This window comes from Gossypium hirsutum, chromosome D12, assembly GCF_007990345.1.
Source record: "Gossypium hirsutum isolate 1008001.06 chromosome D12, Gossypium_hirsutum_v2.1, whole genome shotgun sequence".
NCBI lineage: Eukaryota > Viridiplantae > Streptophyta > Magnoliopsida > Malvales > Malvaceae > Gossypium > Gossypium hirsutum.
In genome coordinates this window covers 51,672,193-51,690,892 of record NC_053448.1, presented here as the reverse complement: position 1 = coordinate 51,690,892, position 18,700 = coordinate 51,672,193, and the positions used below count along the sequence as shown (strand labels likewise).

Sequence of the window (18,700 nt, the reverse complement as noted above, 5' to 3'; positions counted from 1 at the left end):
TGTTTGGTGATAACAGTGTCTTGTCCATAGCTATTATAAGGTGCTTTTGAACAAATTAACTCTACAAGGAAAGAAAGTGAAGAGTCCCACGGTTCAAATTAAGCCTAGCTAGTTTTGACACAGATTGAGTCCTTGCTAGGCTCCTAGCTAGCTAATGCAATACATGCAAAAGGCACTAAAAAACTTGAGCACTCCTTTTCATCAATGATTATTTATATTCCTTTTTCTTCTTTTCACCCTAAATCATATACCTACATATATATATAATGTGAACATTCATCTTCCTCACCAGTGGAAGATAAACATGATATTAATTTCATTGTCTTGATTAGTTCAATAATATACAATTTGTCTCTGATTTAGGGGGCTACTTTATATCATAGTGACAAGAAAAAACACATTCAGATATACGAGAATGGCAAACCACAAAGTCAAATTCTGATAAATTTGATAGAAGAAATACAACAATATTTAGTCCATTCCACCATTACTTAGCGGAGAGGATTCATCACACGGAAATCAAATTGAAGATAGCCGAACAATTTTTGTTTAACATAATCAGGAAACAGGAAAGGGTTTATGAAAACAATCTTCATAAGTAAAAATGGTGGAATTTACTGGAAACAGCGGGATTTTCGTGGTAATCTGAATGCAAGCCAATGTGCGAGGAGGACATGAGAATTGAAGTAGGGTTTCTTCCTTCATGGGCATTTGAGGGGTTCCTCAAGTCTGAATTATGGTTCATCATTTTTGCATATGAGTTGGCAATGAGATTGGTGGTAGAATTTTCCGCTTGAGTATTTGAGTTGGACATAAAACTTGAACTAAACTTTTGCTCTTGCTCATTAGGGTCCGTCATGAAAATTATACTAGGGTTTTGTTCTTGGGTAATACCTGTTGAATCCTTGATGTTTGTCATCGCACAGTAACTGTAATGGATCCTCTCATTGTTCATGCCCCAATTTCCTGAAAATACTGGACAGTTTTCCGCTGAGTTTTCTTCCCTTGAGTCTGCAATGTTGTTTGAGTAATTAAACATGGATGACGATCTTGTGATGCCCAGGAATTTCTCAACGGTGCTTACAAAATCCATTTGATGTTCTATCGAGTCCGAGTCCGCAGTATTATGGTGGGGTTTTTCTGTCACAACCTTGAGACTATAGTTTGTTTCAGTAGAGGGGCCCGAATTTTCGCCAATTTCAAGAGGACTCGAGGACTGCAATTCTTCCAATTCATTAGGGTTGGACTCATCTGAACATTTATTTGTTTTTTCAAGATCTCTCATCCTCATTTTCTCTCTTGTTCTCTCCCTTGCTCTTGCTCTTGCCTTGTCCCTGGATTCTCTTGCAACAATATGATTGAATGAAACTTTACGTGATTTTCTTTCCTTTGTCACTCTAGCTGTAGTCGTACTTCTCATGGCTTCTCCACTTGCTATAATACCTTGCTGGTCTCCCATATTGTCTTGACACTCTTTGGCTGCCGACACTACTTCGCTTTCAGAGGTAGATGACACACTCTTTCCTCCCTCACTGCATCTGTGCTTCAGTGCTGGGAGGTTTTCCGTGAGTTCCTTGATAGCAGCCTTGGATTTAGAGAAGAGCCATTCAATAGTTTTGCTTGCTTTGTCGAAGCCTAGCATGTCCTGAAGATCAAAAAACTTACGGGCAATTTGAAGTGACAATCTCATTCGCCGATCTCTTGGACCATGAGCTGTATAGATCTTGCTGTGCCTGTCTTTCTTTCCGGTTCTCTTTCGAGGAATCCCCTGCTTTGCACCGTTGCTACTACTTCTCTTCCGGTTGGGCGGCACCTTTTTGGTCTCCTTTATTGGAGGAGCTGCATTAATCTCGGAATCCGGTGGTGCCGTGTTGCTACTGGACCCCAAGATTTGTTGCTGTGCTTGGGATAAAAGGTGACTCATAAGCAACCCATCATCATCGTCATCGTCAAAAAAAGATGCAGGAAAGTTAAAAAAAGGAGGGGGGTGATCCTCCAGTGAAGAGTCTGCTGGGTGTTGATCAGCTGAAATAGAGTTTCCAGGCATGGCATGGATGGTCGAGGGACAAGGGTTGTAACTGTTGCTGGAAGGAAACATGGGTCTGCATACAGATCGTGTTCTTGAATCTAGGGGAAGCTGAAATATCACGCTAGTAGATGGTATTTATTGGAGACAAAAGTAGTTGTCCATCTTTTTTTTTAAAAGGGGGAGGAGGAACTGAACTGGGGCAGCTTGAAAATGAAAAGAAAGAGGGAACTACGGAAGTGAGTGGATACGAAGCACAGCACAGTTGGTGGGAGGCAGAGAAGCTATGAAAGCGAGGGGATATATTGATTAATTGAATGTGAAGCATAGCAATTAGCAAGCCCCAAGTTCCGGTGTTGTGACACTTCACGTGGGTGCTGGTAGTTGCTTGATGGCAACCCTTCCTATTTCTTTCTTATTATCTTTCTTATTTTTCAGATTATATGAGAGAAAGAGTATCAGCAGAACTAACACCAGAGAGAGAGGCCACCTCTATTAAACCTAGCTAACTAGAGCTAAGGGTGAGAAGAAAAAAGCAAGCAAAGAAACACAAGGACAATAATTCATTATAGCGCAGCTGAAGAAAGAGAAGCATATGTAGAGAGGGGGTAGAGTCTGCTTTTACAGCCCATGGATGGGTATTGCAAAGGCCTTTCTTTGACTGGGTGACCAAATGTCGCTTTCCCGGTTTCATTTCCCTCTGACTACTGTCTATGCCTTCATTGTTCATTGGGATCCTTCTTTCATTTTCTTCCTCCTTAATCTTCCTACCTCCTAATTAATTATTTCCATATCAACTAACTCTATTCTATGACCTCATTTGTTCATGCCCTTTCTTTCCTTCCTTCTTCCTTGGAACTCCTCTCACCTAATTCCTCTCGTTTTCTCCCCCATTCCTGTCATATTCTGAAATGTTAGATTAAAATTAGTTACTTCATAATTAAAAAAAAAAGGTTCTCAACTCAAAAAATGGTATTAATGCATGGTAGAAATATTCATACGCAATACTACAAGTTAATCCAATGTGTGTATGTATCTCTCAGGGGCTTTTTCTTTATTGTTCTTAGTAATTAGTCCGTCAGTCATGACAAACATTAATGGAAATTAAGTTTAGCTAATTTCAAATAAATATATCATCTAAAGATGTATGAATCATGAGTAACATATCTAGTCAATAGTCATAGTGGCAATTAAGTTCCTGCGCTCATTTTCTTGCAAACTATTTGCAGTTGCAGCCTTGGCTTTGCACATATGCAGCCTGTAGGTATGAGTGAGAAAAAGGAAAACTTGGTTATTTAATTTCCACCGATAGTTATATAATATAAATGTCTGCATGTCTAGTTAGTAGTAGTAGAAGTAGTACAACCCTATATCCATATCCATATCCATAAAGAGAGTTTCTGAAAACCCTAGTGCACGTGGGCTGATAAATTTAAGCAAATATTTCCATCGGAACAACATCATGATCTGCTAGTTGAAAGCCAGGTTACCAGTGCACTTTCTCATATATGCTAAATAACTTGTACCATTACTACATGAAGTTGTTTGCACAGTTAACCAAAAAAAAAACAAATAGCTAGCTTCAACTCTCCCACTTTGCATCGCATTCTAATTTCTTTATTTTTCCATTTGAAGCAGAAGATTTCAGTAAATAAACAATAATCGAGGTTAGTGCCATTTACTACGTAAAGTTTTGAACGTTGCCACTTGTCTGGATTGCGGGTGCTCTCAAATAATGGGACAGAGGTTGGTTACTCATAACAAGAGATAGGAAGGTAATTATCATTAAGTGTCAGGGAATAAACTACTTTGTCTTGAAAAGTTAAAAAAAGGAGAAAAGAAATCTCCAGTTTTGGAATTTGGATGCTCCGTTTATTCATTTATGGTATAGACACAACATTGTTTTATAACTTTTCTATGTTCATAAAAGAGACGTTTTATTAATTACCAACAAAATTGTGTTGTAAGTACCTCATCACGCTTGCTTTATATTACACCATATTTGGCAACCACACAAACTGAATATTTATTTGCCATCAAAATCATTTACTTTCTTCATTAAAATTATATGCATGAGGTCTCCACTTGAATACCAACAATACATACAAATTTTATATAAGAATAAATAATTGTGTATATATAAAAATACTTTTTTCATTATTTTAGTTTAAATTTACATTTTTAACAAATATATATTTACTTTTCAGAATATATAATCCATCTAAAATGAACAAGTTTATGTGAGATTTTGCAAAAAAATTAAAAAAAGAAGAAGTAAAATTTTAAAAATTATTATAAAATAAATTGTTACATGTACAGTTACAAGTATATGTTAGAGGAACTATAAGTATCAAATTATTATAACATAAACTGTAAGTATCACAAAGTAAAAATAAACCATTATAGCACAATCGGCCAACACAAACTAGATTAACTAAACTTAAGCCTACACATAACCGTACATGATGAAATTGAGACACTCATATTTATAATTAAAATAAGTTATATGTTGGATTCATTAATTATTTAACACATATAAATTAAATTTGCCATAAAATTTTCAAACCTTTTCAACAATTTAATTTAATGATGTTTCTAGTAAAATATTTTTGTTAACAATTATTTATGAAGTCAGTATTAAATTTAAGAAACCATTCAAATTAAATATTTTTACCTCCTCAATCACATCAAAGCAAGTTTGTTAACTATTAAATTACAATTAAAAGTTTATTAATTATTTAATTAAATACAATCATAGCAAAAATTTTAGATTGAAAACGCAAGTTAATTCTAACTACTTAATTTCATCAATTAGAAAAAAAGTTACGCACATTGTTAAAACCGTAAAACTCCGATGTGAGCTTAAAATTGTAAATCAAGATTTGTCATGTCAAATCATTAAGAACAAAATTAGATGTGGAAGCTTAACTGAATTCACTGTTAAAGATTGCCTAAAAGGTTTTGATCTTCTAAGAAAATAGTTTCTCTCTTTGTATAACTCTTTTATGGGAATGAAATGAAATATGACATAACCCTATTTCTTGGGAACCACTACTTCTTTAAATAATTGATTATTAAATCAATTTTGGGTATTTATAATTTAACCCCTCATCAAATTATAAATATAACTTATGGTATCTACATATTATTTCCATGACATTTTAATACCTATGATAGGATACTTTATAATAGCTTTATATATTATACATATGTGCCCATAATTGAGAATTTTAATCCAACGTCCATTTCCTTTTAAAATTGAATTAATTATTTATATATTTAAATTAGTTTACACACAATTCTAACTACTTATTTCCTCAATTAGAAAAAGTTAAACAATTCTATAGGAAAATGTGATTGTTTATTAGATTTTTTTTTTGTAAGTTATTGTAAATGTAAATTGTAATGTAAAGATGTTTATTAATTATTACAACTTTTTATCACGCATGTATAAATCACAAATATAAAATATAAATATGTATTTAAAAAGAATATATAATAAATAATAAAGTGTATGACTTGAAACCAATTAATAATAACACATGAAATATGTACCATATTAAAATTTTTTAAAAATATATTAAATTCTTTATGAGTTAATGTTAAGTTAACCTGTGACACCAACTAAATCAAGAGTTTTATTAATAGTATAGATAAAAGGATTAACTATGAAGAAAACAAATTTCCAGTGCAGATTAACACAAAATTGCATTTAGATAAAAACATTTAAAAGTAATCATCAAAATCATATAAATAAGGATTACAAAAGTAAATGGGTATATAAGCTCGATAAAAAATTCAATTAAATTCCTCTACGAAAAACGTACTTAACTAAATCCTTAAATTCTCAAATTATAATAATTAAATTTTTGACCAATATTTTCCATCTTTGACCATTGCAGTACTAACGTGACTGTTAACGACGCTGATGTGATGCTCCATGTTGCTCAGTTTCTAATATGGAAGTACCACGTCAGTAAAAAATACAAAAATACAAAAAATTAAAAATTAAAAATATATTTGAAAAATATTTATTTTTTACTTGAATTAACCTATGGTTGTAATGTTTATTTCAAATTTATTTTTTTAAAATTATTTTTTAATTGATACACATTTTTAATTAGATATATTCACCTTTTTTTATAAAAAAAACTTTACACATATGACTAATAAAATTAGAATTTATATACATTATTTCTAAAATATTTTTTTATATATCCTAAAATGTACCAATTATAGAATTAAAAATAAATAAATATGCATCATATTTTTAAATAAATATATTTTTTAATATTTAAATAATTAAGAAAATCATCTTGAATGAACCTGGACATATGGTTGCCTAGATTCATTTCTTAACTTTTAAATGGTTTTATTACTTTTTAATTTTTTGAACTTTTTGAATATATTTTTTATAAATTTTAATAATGTTTTACAAATTATAGGTTTTTTTGAAAAATATCTTTTATAAATTTAAAAATTTTAAGTTTGAAATGAACTTGGACAACCATTTGTCCATGTTTATTCCAGTAAAAAAATATAAATATTTTTTAAAAATATTTGTTTTCATTTTTTAAAATGTTATTTTTTTAATTTTTGTTACGTGCGGTAGTGACATGTCTGTAACTATCACTAACGTGGAGCCACCTCAATGTCGTTAATGGCCACACTAGTTCTATAATGATCAAAGGCGAAAAATGTTGATCAAAGAGTTTAATTAATATAATTTTAAAATTTGAATGCTTAATTGATTATATTTAAAAAAAAAACTAAATTATTTTTTCACCAATGCTCAGCGGGCTTATATACCCTTTGGCCCCCAAAAATAGTAAAAGATTGTAAATATTAATAATAATGTGGGGAATTTAAAAACAATTTTGACCTTCAATAACATAACAAAATGTGAATTTTTATTAAATTTAAAAATTATTCTATTTTTAAAATTAACAAATTTAAATGTGCACGGATTACTCTATGTATTAGTTAACATATTTTGAGGGCTGAATTTTAAAAAAAAAACTTTTTTAATTATGTTTTTTAAATAACTATATTCAAGCACTTAACAGTATTCAAGGACTGAGTTGACTTACACGTTAACTTCATAACGATAGTAAATAGTTTGGTAAAAAAAATATTAACAATAATTTAATAATTCTGTTTTTAAACTATTTTAAAATTTTAACATGATTTAAAAAACTAAAAACATAATTTTAAAAAAATTTACAAACAATACTAAAAACAATAAAACAATATCTAAAAATTGCTAAAAATATAACTATTTTAAAAACAATATTTAGAATCAATATTCTAAAAGCAGTTGAAACAGATTTTTTAACCTAAGTATTGTTTTAAAAAATATTTTTATATTGTTAAAAGGTTAGTGCACTTTTTTATTCACAAACATTTAAAAATTTACTATGCGTCTTCTTTTAAATATTTTATTATATTTTTAAAAAAGTTAAAACAATATATTTATAAAGCAATAAAAACAATGTTTTACAATAAAAAAATCTGTAAAAACATAAAAGAGTGAGTAAATTTTCAAAAAATGACATTTTTTTAAAAAGTACTAGATTAGGTTGTTTTTTTGAAAAATTATGGAACTAAGTTAAAATAACAAAAACACTTCCAATTAGAAACGTTTTCAACGGATTTACAAGAAAACGCTTTTTAGAGTATTGACAAAAAAACGCTTCCAACTGGAAGTAGTTTCTGCCCTCAATGTCTTTCTTTTTTTTTTAAATCGTTGGTGTCACCTCAAAATAGGTATTTATATAGACCCCAAGTCTCATTTCCCTTGTTTTCTTAAGCGGTGTGGGATATGAGTCTACATAGACTCATATTGCAGCTTGTTCCTAGACAATGTGAGATTGTTTACTTGTTTAATTAACAACATAACATTAAAGGCTACAACATTAAACTCTAAAATATATTTTGTTATCTTTAAATGTTATCCTTTTGTTTGAGATTTTTCAAATTATAATTTGTGGTTGGTCATTAGACAACTAATTATTATCTTTAAATTATTTTTGGGGTAATTCGGGTAAATAATTAATGTTATTTATTTTATAATTTTTTTTATTTTCTTTCATTTTTTTATCATGAAAATTTTATACATTCGTAACGTATTTGTGTTATTTTTCGTTTTATAATCACGTATTAATTTATATTTAAAAATATTATTTACACTTGCAAATTTTTTATCTTTTTTTTTAAAAATAAGAAAAAATAAAAATATTCTCATAATAATTTTTTAAAATATGTAAAATTATTTAAGTAATTTTCTTGATTGATTTAGTCTCAACTTGACACTAAATTTATATTTTTCTTTTATTTTACTTTTTATAGGAAGAGAGGGAGAGTTGATTCATGTCTGAATCTAAAATTATGTGTTAATAGAAGATTAAATAATAATACAAATTCTTTGTCACTGAATTATTTATTAACTAATGTACTTTTTACTTCTAGAAATATAGAGAAATGAATAAACATAACGGGTTAATACAATAATATCTATATTTAATATATTCAGAAATAAAAACTAAAATAGGTGTCACTATTATTATCTCTATTAAATTTCACACTTTGATATCTATATATAAAATATTATGTGTCACTATATGTGTAAGTTTGTCTTTCTTTTTTTATTGGACTTTTTTTTTACAAAGATAATATTTGTATAAGAGTTTATAATGTTTTCTTTGATTACAGTTTAATGTTGTATAAAATTTTTTCTTTAATTTTTAAAAATTAAATATAGTCTTTAATCTTATGTTGTTAGTTAAAAGAGTAAGCAATCCCACATTATTTAGAAACAAACTGCAAATGGATTATGAGTGTATATAGATCCATATCCCACATCACTTAAGAAAATAAGGGAAATGAGATTTAGGGTATATATAAAGATCTGTTTTGTAAGTTTTATTTTCACAAGATGTGGCATCAAAAAATTAGAAATAAAAAGATATCAAGTGTAGAAAGTGCTTCCAACTGAAAGCGTTTTTTTTGTCAATACGCTTGAAACGCTTCCAACTACAAACATTTTTGTTGTTTCGGCCTAATCCCATGACTTTTAGAAAATACAACCTAATCTAATATTTAAAAAAAAACAGCATTTGGGAAATTTACTCTAAAAGAACATTAAAATTTTTTTTTGTTATAATTAAAACTTATTTGTATGATTTTTCTAAATAAAATTAAATGTGCAATAAAATATTTCTTTTTAAAAAAATGTTTTTATTTTTTACAGTATACTAAAATTATTCAATGTATTTGTAACTGTAATTTTAAATTTCATTTTAAATTTTAATTATGGTTTTTTAATAACATCCATAATTGAATATCAAAATTTTTATTTTTTCTAATTATTCTTTACATGTGTTTGCAATTTTTTTAAATTTTAATAATAAGTTTAGGGGTGAATATTTGGTACGTAGTCAGTGTACTCTTTTTTATTCTACAAGCAACTTTAAAAATTTGTCATGTCTTTTTCTTTAAATATTTATTTTTTTACTATATCCTTATAGGATACTTGTCAGCCTCTAGCCTTAACACTAACATGCTAATGGAGTCTAGCAGTGTACCACATATTTTCCCTAAGTTTAATAATTTTTATTGAGAGTTTTTTTAAGAGTAATTATTTTGTCCACTGGTAGTGGAATAAAAAAAAACTCCACAACCACTACAGCCAAACAGGATTTTAGCAGCGTTTTGCAACAAAACGAGCATTCACGGTGAATTTTAAAAAATACCGCAATAGGTAAGCAATAGTGGCGCTTCTACTAAAACGCCGCAAAAGATCAAGCATTAGCAGCGCATTTGGGAAAGCGCCGCAAAAAAGTTAAGTCAAACTTACGGACATTAGCGACATTTTTTAACAAACACCGCAATATATCGAGCATTAGAGGCGCTTATAGAGAAACACCGCTAAAGATCGAGAAATAGTGACGCTTTATGTCAAACGCCGCTAAAGGTCAGTCATTAGCGGCGCATTTTGAAAAAATGCCGCAAATAAGTTGAGCAAAACGACCTCTTTTTCTTTTTACACTTTACTGGAATTAGAGGCGGTTATTAACAAACGCCGCAATAGATCGAGCGGTAGCGGCTCTTTTAGTTAAATGCCGCAAAATATTAATCAAAACAACGTTGTTTTTTTGAGCTTTAGGGACATTAGCGGCACTTTTTAACAAACGTCGCAATAGATTGAGCAAAACAACCTCTTTTTTTGTTGAGCATTAGAGACATTAGCAGTTTAGGGATTATGGTTTTACAGATTATGGTTTAGGGATTATAATTTATTGTTTATTGTTTAAGGGTTGGGGTTTAAGGGTTAGGGATTTAGGGTTTATAGTTTATGTTTTATAATTCAAGGTTTAGGGGACAGGGGATAGGGGATAGGGATTATGGTTTATGGTTTAAGGTTAGGGGTTAGGGTTTAGGGGTTTAGGGTTTATAATTTATGTTTTATGATTCAAGGTTTAAGGGATATAAGTTAGGGGTTTAGGGATTATGGTTTAGGGTTTAGGGTTTAGGGTTTAAGGTTGGGGTTTAAGGTTTAGGGTTTATGGTTTAAAGGATATGAGTTAGGGTTTAAGGTTTAGATTAATTAGTGTTTTTTAATTGATATGAAAGATACAATAATTCGATATAAAATAGTTGAGCGTTAGCGGTGTTTATGTTAAAAATGCCGCAAAAGGTAAGATATAGCGGTGTTTGGACCAAAAAATGTCGCAATTATGTATTAAAATTTCTTAAAACGGCACCGTTTTACAAGAATTTAATTTTTTAGTGGTGTTTTGTCCAAAAAACGTTGCAACTATGTATTTAAATTTCTAAAAACGGAGCCGTTTCTGTATAGGAATTTAATTTTTTAGTGGCATTTTTCTAGAAAATGCCACAAATGGTATGTAATAGCGGCATTTGGAGAAAAAACGCCGCAACTATGTATTTAAATTTCTAAAAGCAGCGCCGTTTCGGTATAGGAATTTAATTTTTTAGTGGCATTTTTGCTGAAAACGTTGCAAATGGTAATCAGTATCGGCGTTTGGACCAAAAAACGCTGCAACTATGTATTAAAATTTCTCAGAACGGTGCCGTTTCACTACAGAAATTGCGCAAGGGTTGAATCGATCTGGTTTTTCCGATCAAAGCTTTGATCTTTTTGTTTTACAGGTAACCCTTTTCCCTCATTAATTTCAGCAGCATTGTTTTTGTTTTTTCCAAACTTAATTATTTCATTTTTAGGGTTTTGAGATAGTCAAAATTGGGAACTTTTGAATTTCGGTTGTTTGGAGTAATGGGTGTTTTGGATCTAATGGAATTTGTTTAGAATTCTTGTTTGTTTTGTTATTGCTTAGGTTTTTTTATAAGCTTCAATAGGTCCATTGTTATTGCTTAGGTTTTTTGTATGTGGATATGCATGGTAGTCTTTGTTCATTTGTTGGGATTCTGACGGTTCTTCGAGTTATTGGGTTTAGGGTTTTTCGGTATGTTTCCATGATTATGATGTAGTTAGGTCGTTCTATTCTTCTAACAAAATGGTCCCCCTCCATTGCATGTTAGGTCGTTCTATTCCATGTTAGGTGATTTCCTGGTAATTTGTTTCTTTTACTTAATTTAAATACTCTTTTTCTTATTAAAAAATTTGTTTTCTATTTTCTGGGTAATTTGAGATAAATTTGTTTTCTTTTATTGATTGTCTGTTTTCTGGGTGTTGGCTATTTTGTCTCTGTTTTAATCTATTTGTTTCTTGTGTATGATTTTAGTGAATTAACTAGGGTGAATAAAGAAAATGTGTTCCAAGTTCTTTTATTCTGATTTGAGATACTATAGTTGAATGAATAAAAGATACTAAATATATCATTGTGAATTAAAACCTCATATTCCCCGAGTTACCTTTTCTAGTCATTAAAATTAAATCCCTTACTCCCAATTTGTCTCTTTAATTTTTTATCAATGAATATGATTTGTTAGAATGGTCATTCAGCAAAATATAGTAGGCCAATTTCTACTCCCAATTTTATGGTTGGAATATTTAGATTAGATTGTTTTCCACTAAGTTGTTTACTAATATTTTGGGGCAGAATATTGGAAAGTATTTTTTACATGTCCTTTTTAACTTAAAATCATGCTATTTCGGTTAAATTCTTGTCGAAAAATAATTAAATATTATAAGATAATAAAATTATGTTAAAAATATGAACATGATGAATTTTAATTAATTTTATAGTTAATTTTGATTAATTTTGACTATTTTCAACAGATTCGCACAAAAGGCGAAAATTGGCTTGGCAGACAATGCTCAAAGAATAAAATCGAGAAGCAATTTGAAGCATCAATGCAAATTTATTTCCAGCCTAAGATGGTCCAAAAATGTGTGTTAATTCATTATATAATTAATTTTAATTTATTCCCAATTTAATTTGGGCTAAATAAATTATTATTAAATAATTATGAAAAAAAAGGGTCCAATTGAACCGCATTGGTTGAACCGAATCTAGTGAACCGAACCAGCCACCAATTGGGCTGCCCAGAACCATCCATATGCTGACCCAAATTAGCATTCTAGCTGACTAAATAAGCTTGCAAAGAAGCCCTTGAAGAACTTTCAACATTGCATTCAAACCCCTCAAAAAAATGTGGCTTTATGGATTTGCCCGAGGCTATTTTTAGCAAAGTTGAATCTCTCAACTTTGCCATGTGTGTGGTCGGCCAAGGGGGGTCTCTTTGGCTGATGGAATTTGCTATTTTTAGCAGCCACAATCAGCTATAAAAGCCACCCCTTGCTGATCATTCAACCCAGCCCTCACACTCTCATTCTCTCTTTTCCTCTCTCACTTTCTCTCAACTTTTCCTTCTCATTTTCCCTTTTGTTCAAGTGCCGATTTCTTCTCTTGGGAAAGAGGTCCTCATCAGCCATTTTTGAGCAGCAATTAAAGTGTTCATAAGCCACCCTAATAGCCGAGGACAACGGAGAACGAAGAACGGAGAAATCAGTCAAGCCATAGAGAAACACCGGATTTGCTTCTTGTTCCCTATCTCTTTAAATTTCGTTGTTGTTTTGACAAACATGTTTATGAATATTTATGCTATTTAAATGGTTGTTTTAATAAATCTAGCTTGAATTTAATCTGTGTTGGGTTGATTATATTTTTCCTGCTTGAATTATTGAAATTGTGTTTGTGCTGTTATAGGCCTCGGTAGGATGCTTGATTAAGTAAAATCATGCCGAAGTTATTCTTGCAATATTAATTGTTAGATAACTAATGAATTAATTATTAACTCGTGTTGAAATTGTAATTAATCGGCATAATACTTAATCAGTGCATGTTTATTCTTCTAAGGTAGCTGAAGTTAATTTAGCATTGTATTTGGCGATACATATGCCTTGCATAACTTGCAAGATTATTGTGATTAAACTGTTTCAAGGTAGAAATACTCTGTTACTTGATCTTTTATATGCTTGTGAAGATTGATTAATCGCTTGGATTGACATTGAAAAATATTTAAGAAATTGATTAATTTAATAAGTATGTATGAGTAGTAGTTAGCAAATTACCGAGTTGTTGTGACTTTGTTCGTAGCAGTATAAACATAAGTTTAATAATTCTAAGTTTAAGGAATGTAATTAATCCAACACAATTATATCATCTTGATTAAACCTTATTTGAAATCGTGCATTAGAACCTTTTTATTTTTAATTTTTTTTACTTAGTTTTTAACCCTTAGTTTTTAATCATCTTTAAACCAAAATATTTTCCATCACCAAAGTGTTTTAACATTAATTTCATAAATATTCCTTTTTATAGTCACTGTGGGTACGATAACTCGACATTTACTTGTCACTTTATTACTTGTTGCGATTGTATACACTTGCACATTTTCGTCGTTCCAAATATACTTGCCAATTTCTTCAGTTTTGATTTTTCTTTATTCATTGATCTTCAATGCGTGCTTGTTGAGAACCTTTTATGCAATTAATCAAATGCTAATGATACAGGAAAACTCTGTTAACAGTGAAAATATGTTTAAGATGAATTAATTAGGTTCATAATGAGTTTGGTGTATTGCATTTCCATGTTATCTTCACTTTGATGGTTCGAGCCATAATGAAGTAGTTATCTTTATTATTTTTGCAGTAACATTTGATGGTATAGGAATAGCTAGTTTGAAATATGATATACTGCTGGTTGGTGGGTTTCTTTGACAAGTAATGGAATAGGAGCAATATGTTTAAGCTTGTACAGTAATGTACTTTCTCTATTCATTCAAAATTATGATGACGATGATAACGATGTTTGAATTTTTAGAAATTTTTGAATGCTGATTTGATATTTTGATTTCTAAATTTTGTTGAATTACAAATGCTTGGTGTAGTTGATAATATAATTGCATGCTAGAATATTTGTGATATGAAAAAACAACATGATTTTATACTTTTATCTTTTATATATACTCGGTACTAATTTACTGCCTTTTTTATTTTTCAGAAGTTTGCTTTGAATTTGAGCAAATTTAAGGTATTTATTCCTATGTTTCCCTAAGTAGTTTTCTTAAAAAAACATCTCCAATTGTTTAAATTTTGGTATGGTTATATTTTAGCTTTATAATTTAATTATTATTTTTGAGTTTTAGAAAATGAAAATATTAGAAAAATCCCTTCCTAATCTGTGCTCTTTGGGCGTAAATGCAAGGAGAAAGATCTTTGCATGCTCAATTTGTTCTGGCTCTTGATGTATGCCATTAATTTCTTGGAATATACAGTTTGATTAGGGATAAAACATCAAATTCTCTGGTTTATGCTGCCTATCCAATTACTTCAATTGTATTAATTAGCATGAAATTTTCAATCTCAACTTCAGGTTTATTAATTGAATAAATTATGTTTGATTAGTTTATATTATTTACCCAAGCAAAAACAAATACATAAATTATTAAATTTGAGATTCAAATTTATAAATTACTTTATATATTTGATTAATTGAATAAATTATGTTTGATTAGTTTATTCGGTTTAATGTGAATAAATTATCGAATTTTGATTTAATTGATTAAATTATGTTTGATTAGTTTATTTGATTTTATGTGAATAAATTAACAATTTTTTACTTAATTTAATAAATTATCGATTTTATATTTGATTAATTGATTGAATTTAGTTTGATGTTAATGATTAAGAATCTTTTACATACAAATAAATTATCGATTTATCATATATAGGCTATTAAATATATATTATTTTGCCAAATATATTGATTTTCTAATGCCAACTGAAAGTCTTATCTTTTTAATTTTACTTATTTTGATAAATATAGACAAATTAATTATATTTTGTGATGCCAACTCAAAGTCTTTTTTTTTTTTAAATTTTACTTATTTTGATAAATATAGACAAATTAATTATATTTTGTGATGCCAACTCAAAGTCTTTTTTTTTAAATTTTACTTATTTTGATAAATATCGACAAATTAATTATATTTTGTAATGCCAACTCAAAGTCTTATTTTTTTAATTTTACTTATTTTGATAAATATAGACAAATTAATTATATTTTAATTTCTTCCCCGACTAATAGAAGGAAAGAAAAATCAAAATTACTCAATAATATAAAATAAGATAAAATATATCCGTCACAAGATTATTAATAAAAGCTACAAAATGATCTTTGAATTATTCGGAAATTAAAACTTCTATTTTAAATTAATATATAATTTACATAACTTACATAAATATATATCATATCAAATTTTACATAACTTATATAATTTACATAACTCACATAACTTACATAACTTAATAACCATATCATAAGTTACATAATTTACATAACTTTAAAGAATTAAAAAAACTTTGGATCTTAACTTAATAACTTATATATATCAGATCATAACTTACATAACTCACATACTTACGTAACTTAATAACTTATATATATATATATCATATCATAACTCACATAACTTACATAACTTAATAACTTATATATATCATACCATAACTTACATAATACATAAATATATACCATATCATAACTTACATAACTCACATACATACATAACTTAATAACTTATATATATCATACCATAACTTACATAACTCACATAACTTACATAACTTACATAATACATAAATATATATCATATCATAACTTACATAACTCACATACATACATAACTTAATAACTTATATATATCATATCATAACTCACATAACTTACATAACATAATAACTTATATATATCATATCTTAACTTACATAACTCACATACATACATAACTTAACAACTTATATATATCATATCATAACTCACATAACTTACATAACTCACATAACTTAACTTACATAATACATAAATCTATATCATATCATAACTTACATAACTCACATAACTTACATAATACATAAATATATATCATATCATAACTCACATAACTCACATAACTTACATAAATATATATCATATCATAACTTACATAACTTATTTATACTTATAAATAAACAACTTATCCGTGTAATTTATTGTCAACTTTAGACTTCAAGAACTAAGAAATGGACCGATCTTGGATATTTTTTCAATGGTAAGCAACGACTATCGAAATAGAGTACAAACTTTTCTAAATTTTGCATTTTAAAATGCAAGACAAGAGAATATGATTTTTTGCCTGTGTAAGAAGTGTGGCAACATCAATTGGAATTTTTGTGAAGTTGTCTACGAGCATCTAATTGTTGATGGGTTTATTTGGGGTATAAAAAATAGATTTTCCATCGAGAATGTACACCTAGTACTTCCTCTTCAACAATTAATCCGGCTTATCCTCGTACTGCTTACCATCAGTCTGTTAGAGAAGATGACATGGAAGGTATGTTGCGGGATGCATTTAACATGCGCAGTCATGGTTTGCAATCATTTCCACCCAATTTTGTTGTATCAAATGATTGTAATCTTGGTGGAAATACTTTTACTGAAACGGGAAGAAGTGTACCTGATGAAGAGCCGAATGGAGAAGCGGAAAAGTTCTACACGCTACTTAATGAAATGAATAAAGAACTTTATGAGAGATCAAAATTTTCAAAAAATGTCTTTCTGTATTTTTTCTTTTTCAGTTAAAGTGTTTAGGAGGGTGGACCGGAAACTCTTTGACAATGCTGTTAGAGTTTTTGAAAGATATGTTTTTGTTTGCAAAAATCCCTCATTCATGCAAAGATATGAAGAAACTGATAAAAGATTTAGGCCTTGGGTACAATAAAATTCATAGTTGCCCAAATGACTGCATGTTGTATTGGGGCGATCAGAAAAACCAACAGTGCTGTCATGTATGCAGACAGTCCCGTTGGATGAATAGAAATACAGAAGATGGGATGAGGATGAAAATGATGCACAGTCAAGGAAGAAGCCAATTAAGATTTTGCGATATTTTTCGCTAATACCAAGGCTTCAAAGGCTTTTCATGTCGTCGAAGACAGCCGAGTCTATGACGTGGCACCATGATGGATGAACCGATGATGGATTGTTAAGGCATCCTGCAGATTCTTTAGCTTGGAAATCATTTGATAGTAAATTTTCAAGCTTTGCAAGCGATCCTCGGAGTGTGAGGCTTGGGCTAGCATCTGATGGATTTAATCCTTATAAAATCATGAGCACTTCGTACAGTACTTGCCCTGTAGTGCTTGTTCCTTACAATTTGCCTCCATGGATTTGCATGAAGTAATCTTTCTTCATCTTATATATGATTATCCCCGGAGAGAAAGGTCCCGGAAATGATATTGACATTTATTTGCAACCACTTATTAAAGAGTTAAAACAATTATGGGCTGGTGTTGAGACATATGATGTATTGAAAGGAGAACTTTAATTTACGTGCAGCTTTGACGTGGACTATTAATGACTTCCCAGCTTATGCCAGTTTATTTGGTTAGAGTACCAAGGGACGTTATGCTTGTCCTTGTTGTGTTGCGCAAACATGTTCGAAATGATTATATAATAGGAAGAAGTTCTCTTACATGAGGCATCGTCGGTGGTTACCGAAAAATCATAGATTTAGATTTTAGAGTACTCTATTTGACGGTACTGAAGAGTTTAGAGAAGCTCCTTCGCAGACCGGTGGATCTGAAATATTGTTCATGTTGAAAGATATAAATTTCGGTTATGGAAAGATGAATCAACCGCCCAACACGCAAAGAAATAGAAGTTCAAGGGATGAATTTGATGATGAATCTGATGAAGAGGATGATCCTAATGAGGCGAACTTATGGAAAAAAGAAGTATTTTTTTGAGTTACCTTATTGGGAGCATCACATTTTACGACACAATCTTGATGGTATACACATTGAGAAAAATGTTTGTGAGAACATTATTGAGACAATTTTGAATCTCAATGGAAAATTGAAAGACAATCTTCAGAGTCAACTTGATTTAGTCAACATGGGAATTCGGCATGATCTTCATCCTCAAGCACTTTCGAATGGGAAATATCGATTGCTGCCTTCTATTTTTTCAATGTCGAAGAGAGATAAAAAAGTGTTCTGCATGGTGTTGAAGGATATAAAGGTCCCAAATGCATATGCATCAAATATATCTTGATGTTTGAGTCTTAAAGATCGAAGACTATATGCCTTAAAATCACATGACTATCACATCTTGATGCAAGATTTACTGCTAGTTGCTTTACGGTGTT

The 18,700-nt window shown here is 29.6% G+C and overlaps 1 protein-coding gene across 1 annotated transcript; it reads right to left on the bottom strand.

Moving 5' to 3' along the window:
- Positions 1–416: 416 nt before the first annotated feature.
- Positions 417–2,617, bottom strand: LOC107946455 (transcription factor TCP12). Its single transcript, XM_016880786.2, has one exon. The coding sequence runs from the start codon at positions 2,096–2,098 to the stop codon at positions 593–595; it is 1,506 nt and encodes a 501-aa protein (XP_016736275.2). The 5' UTR covers positions 2,099–2,617; the 3' UTR covers positions 417–592.
- Positions 2,618–18,700: the final 16,083 nt, after the last annotated feature.

Bases quoted from the DNA above. Each gene is read 5' to 3' on its own strand.
- LOC107946455 (XM_016880786.2), bottom strand. From the start codon at position 2,098: ATGTTTCCTTCCAGCAACAGTTACAACCCTTGTCCCTCGACCATCCAT.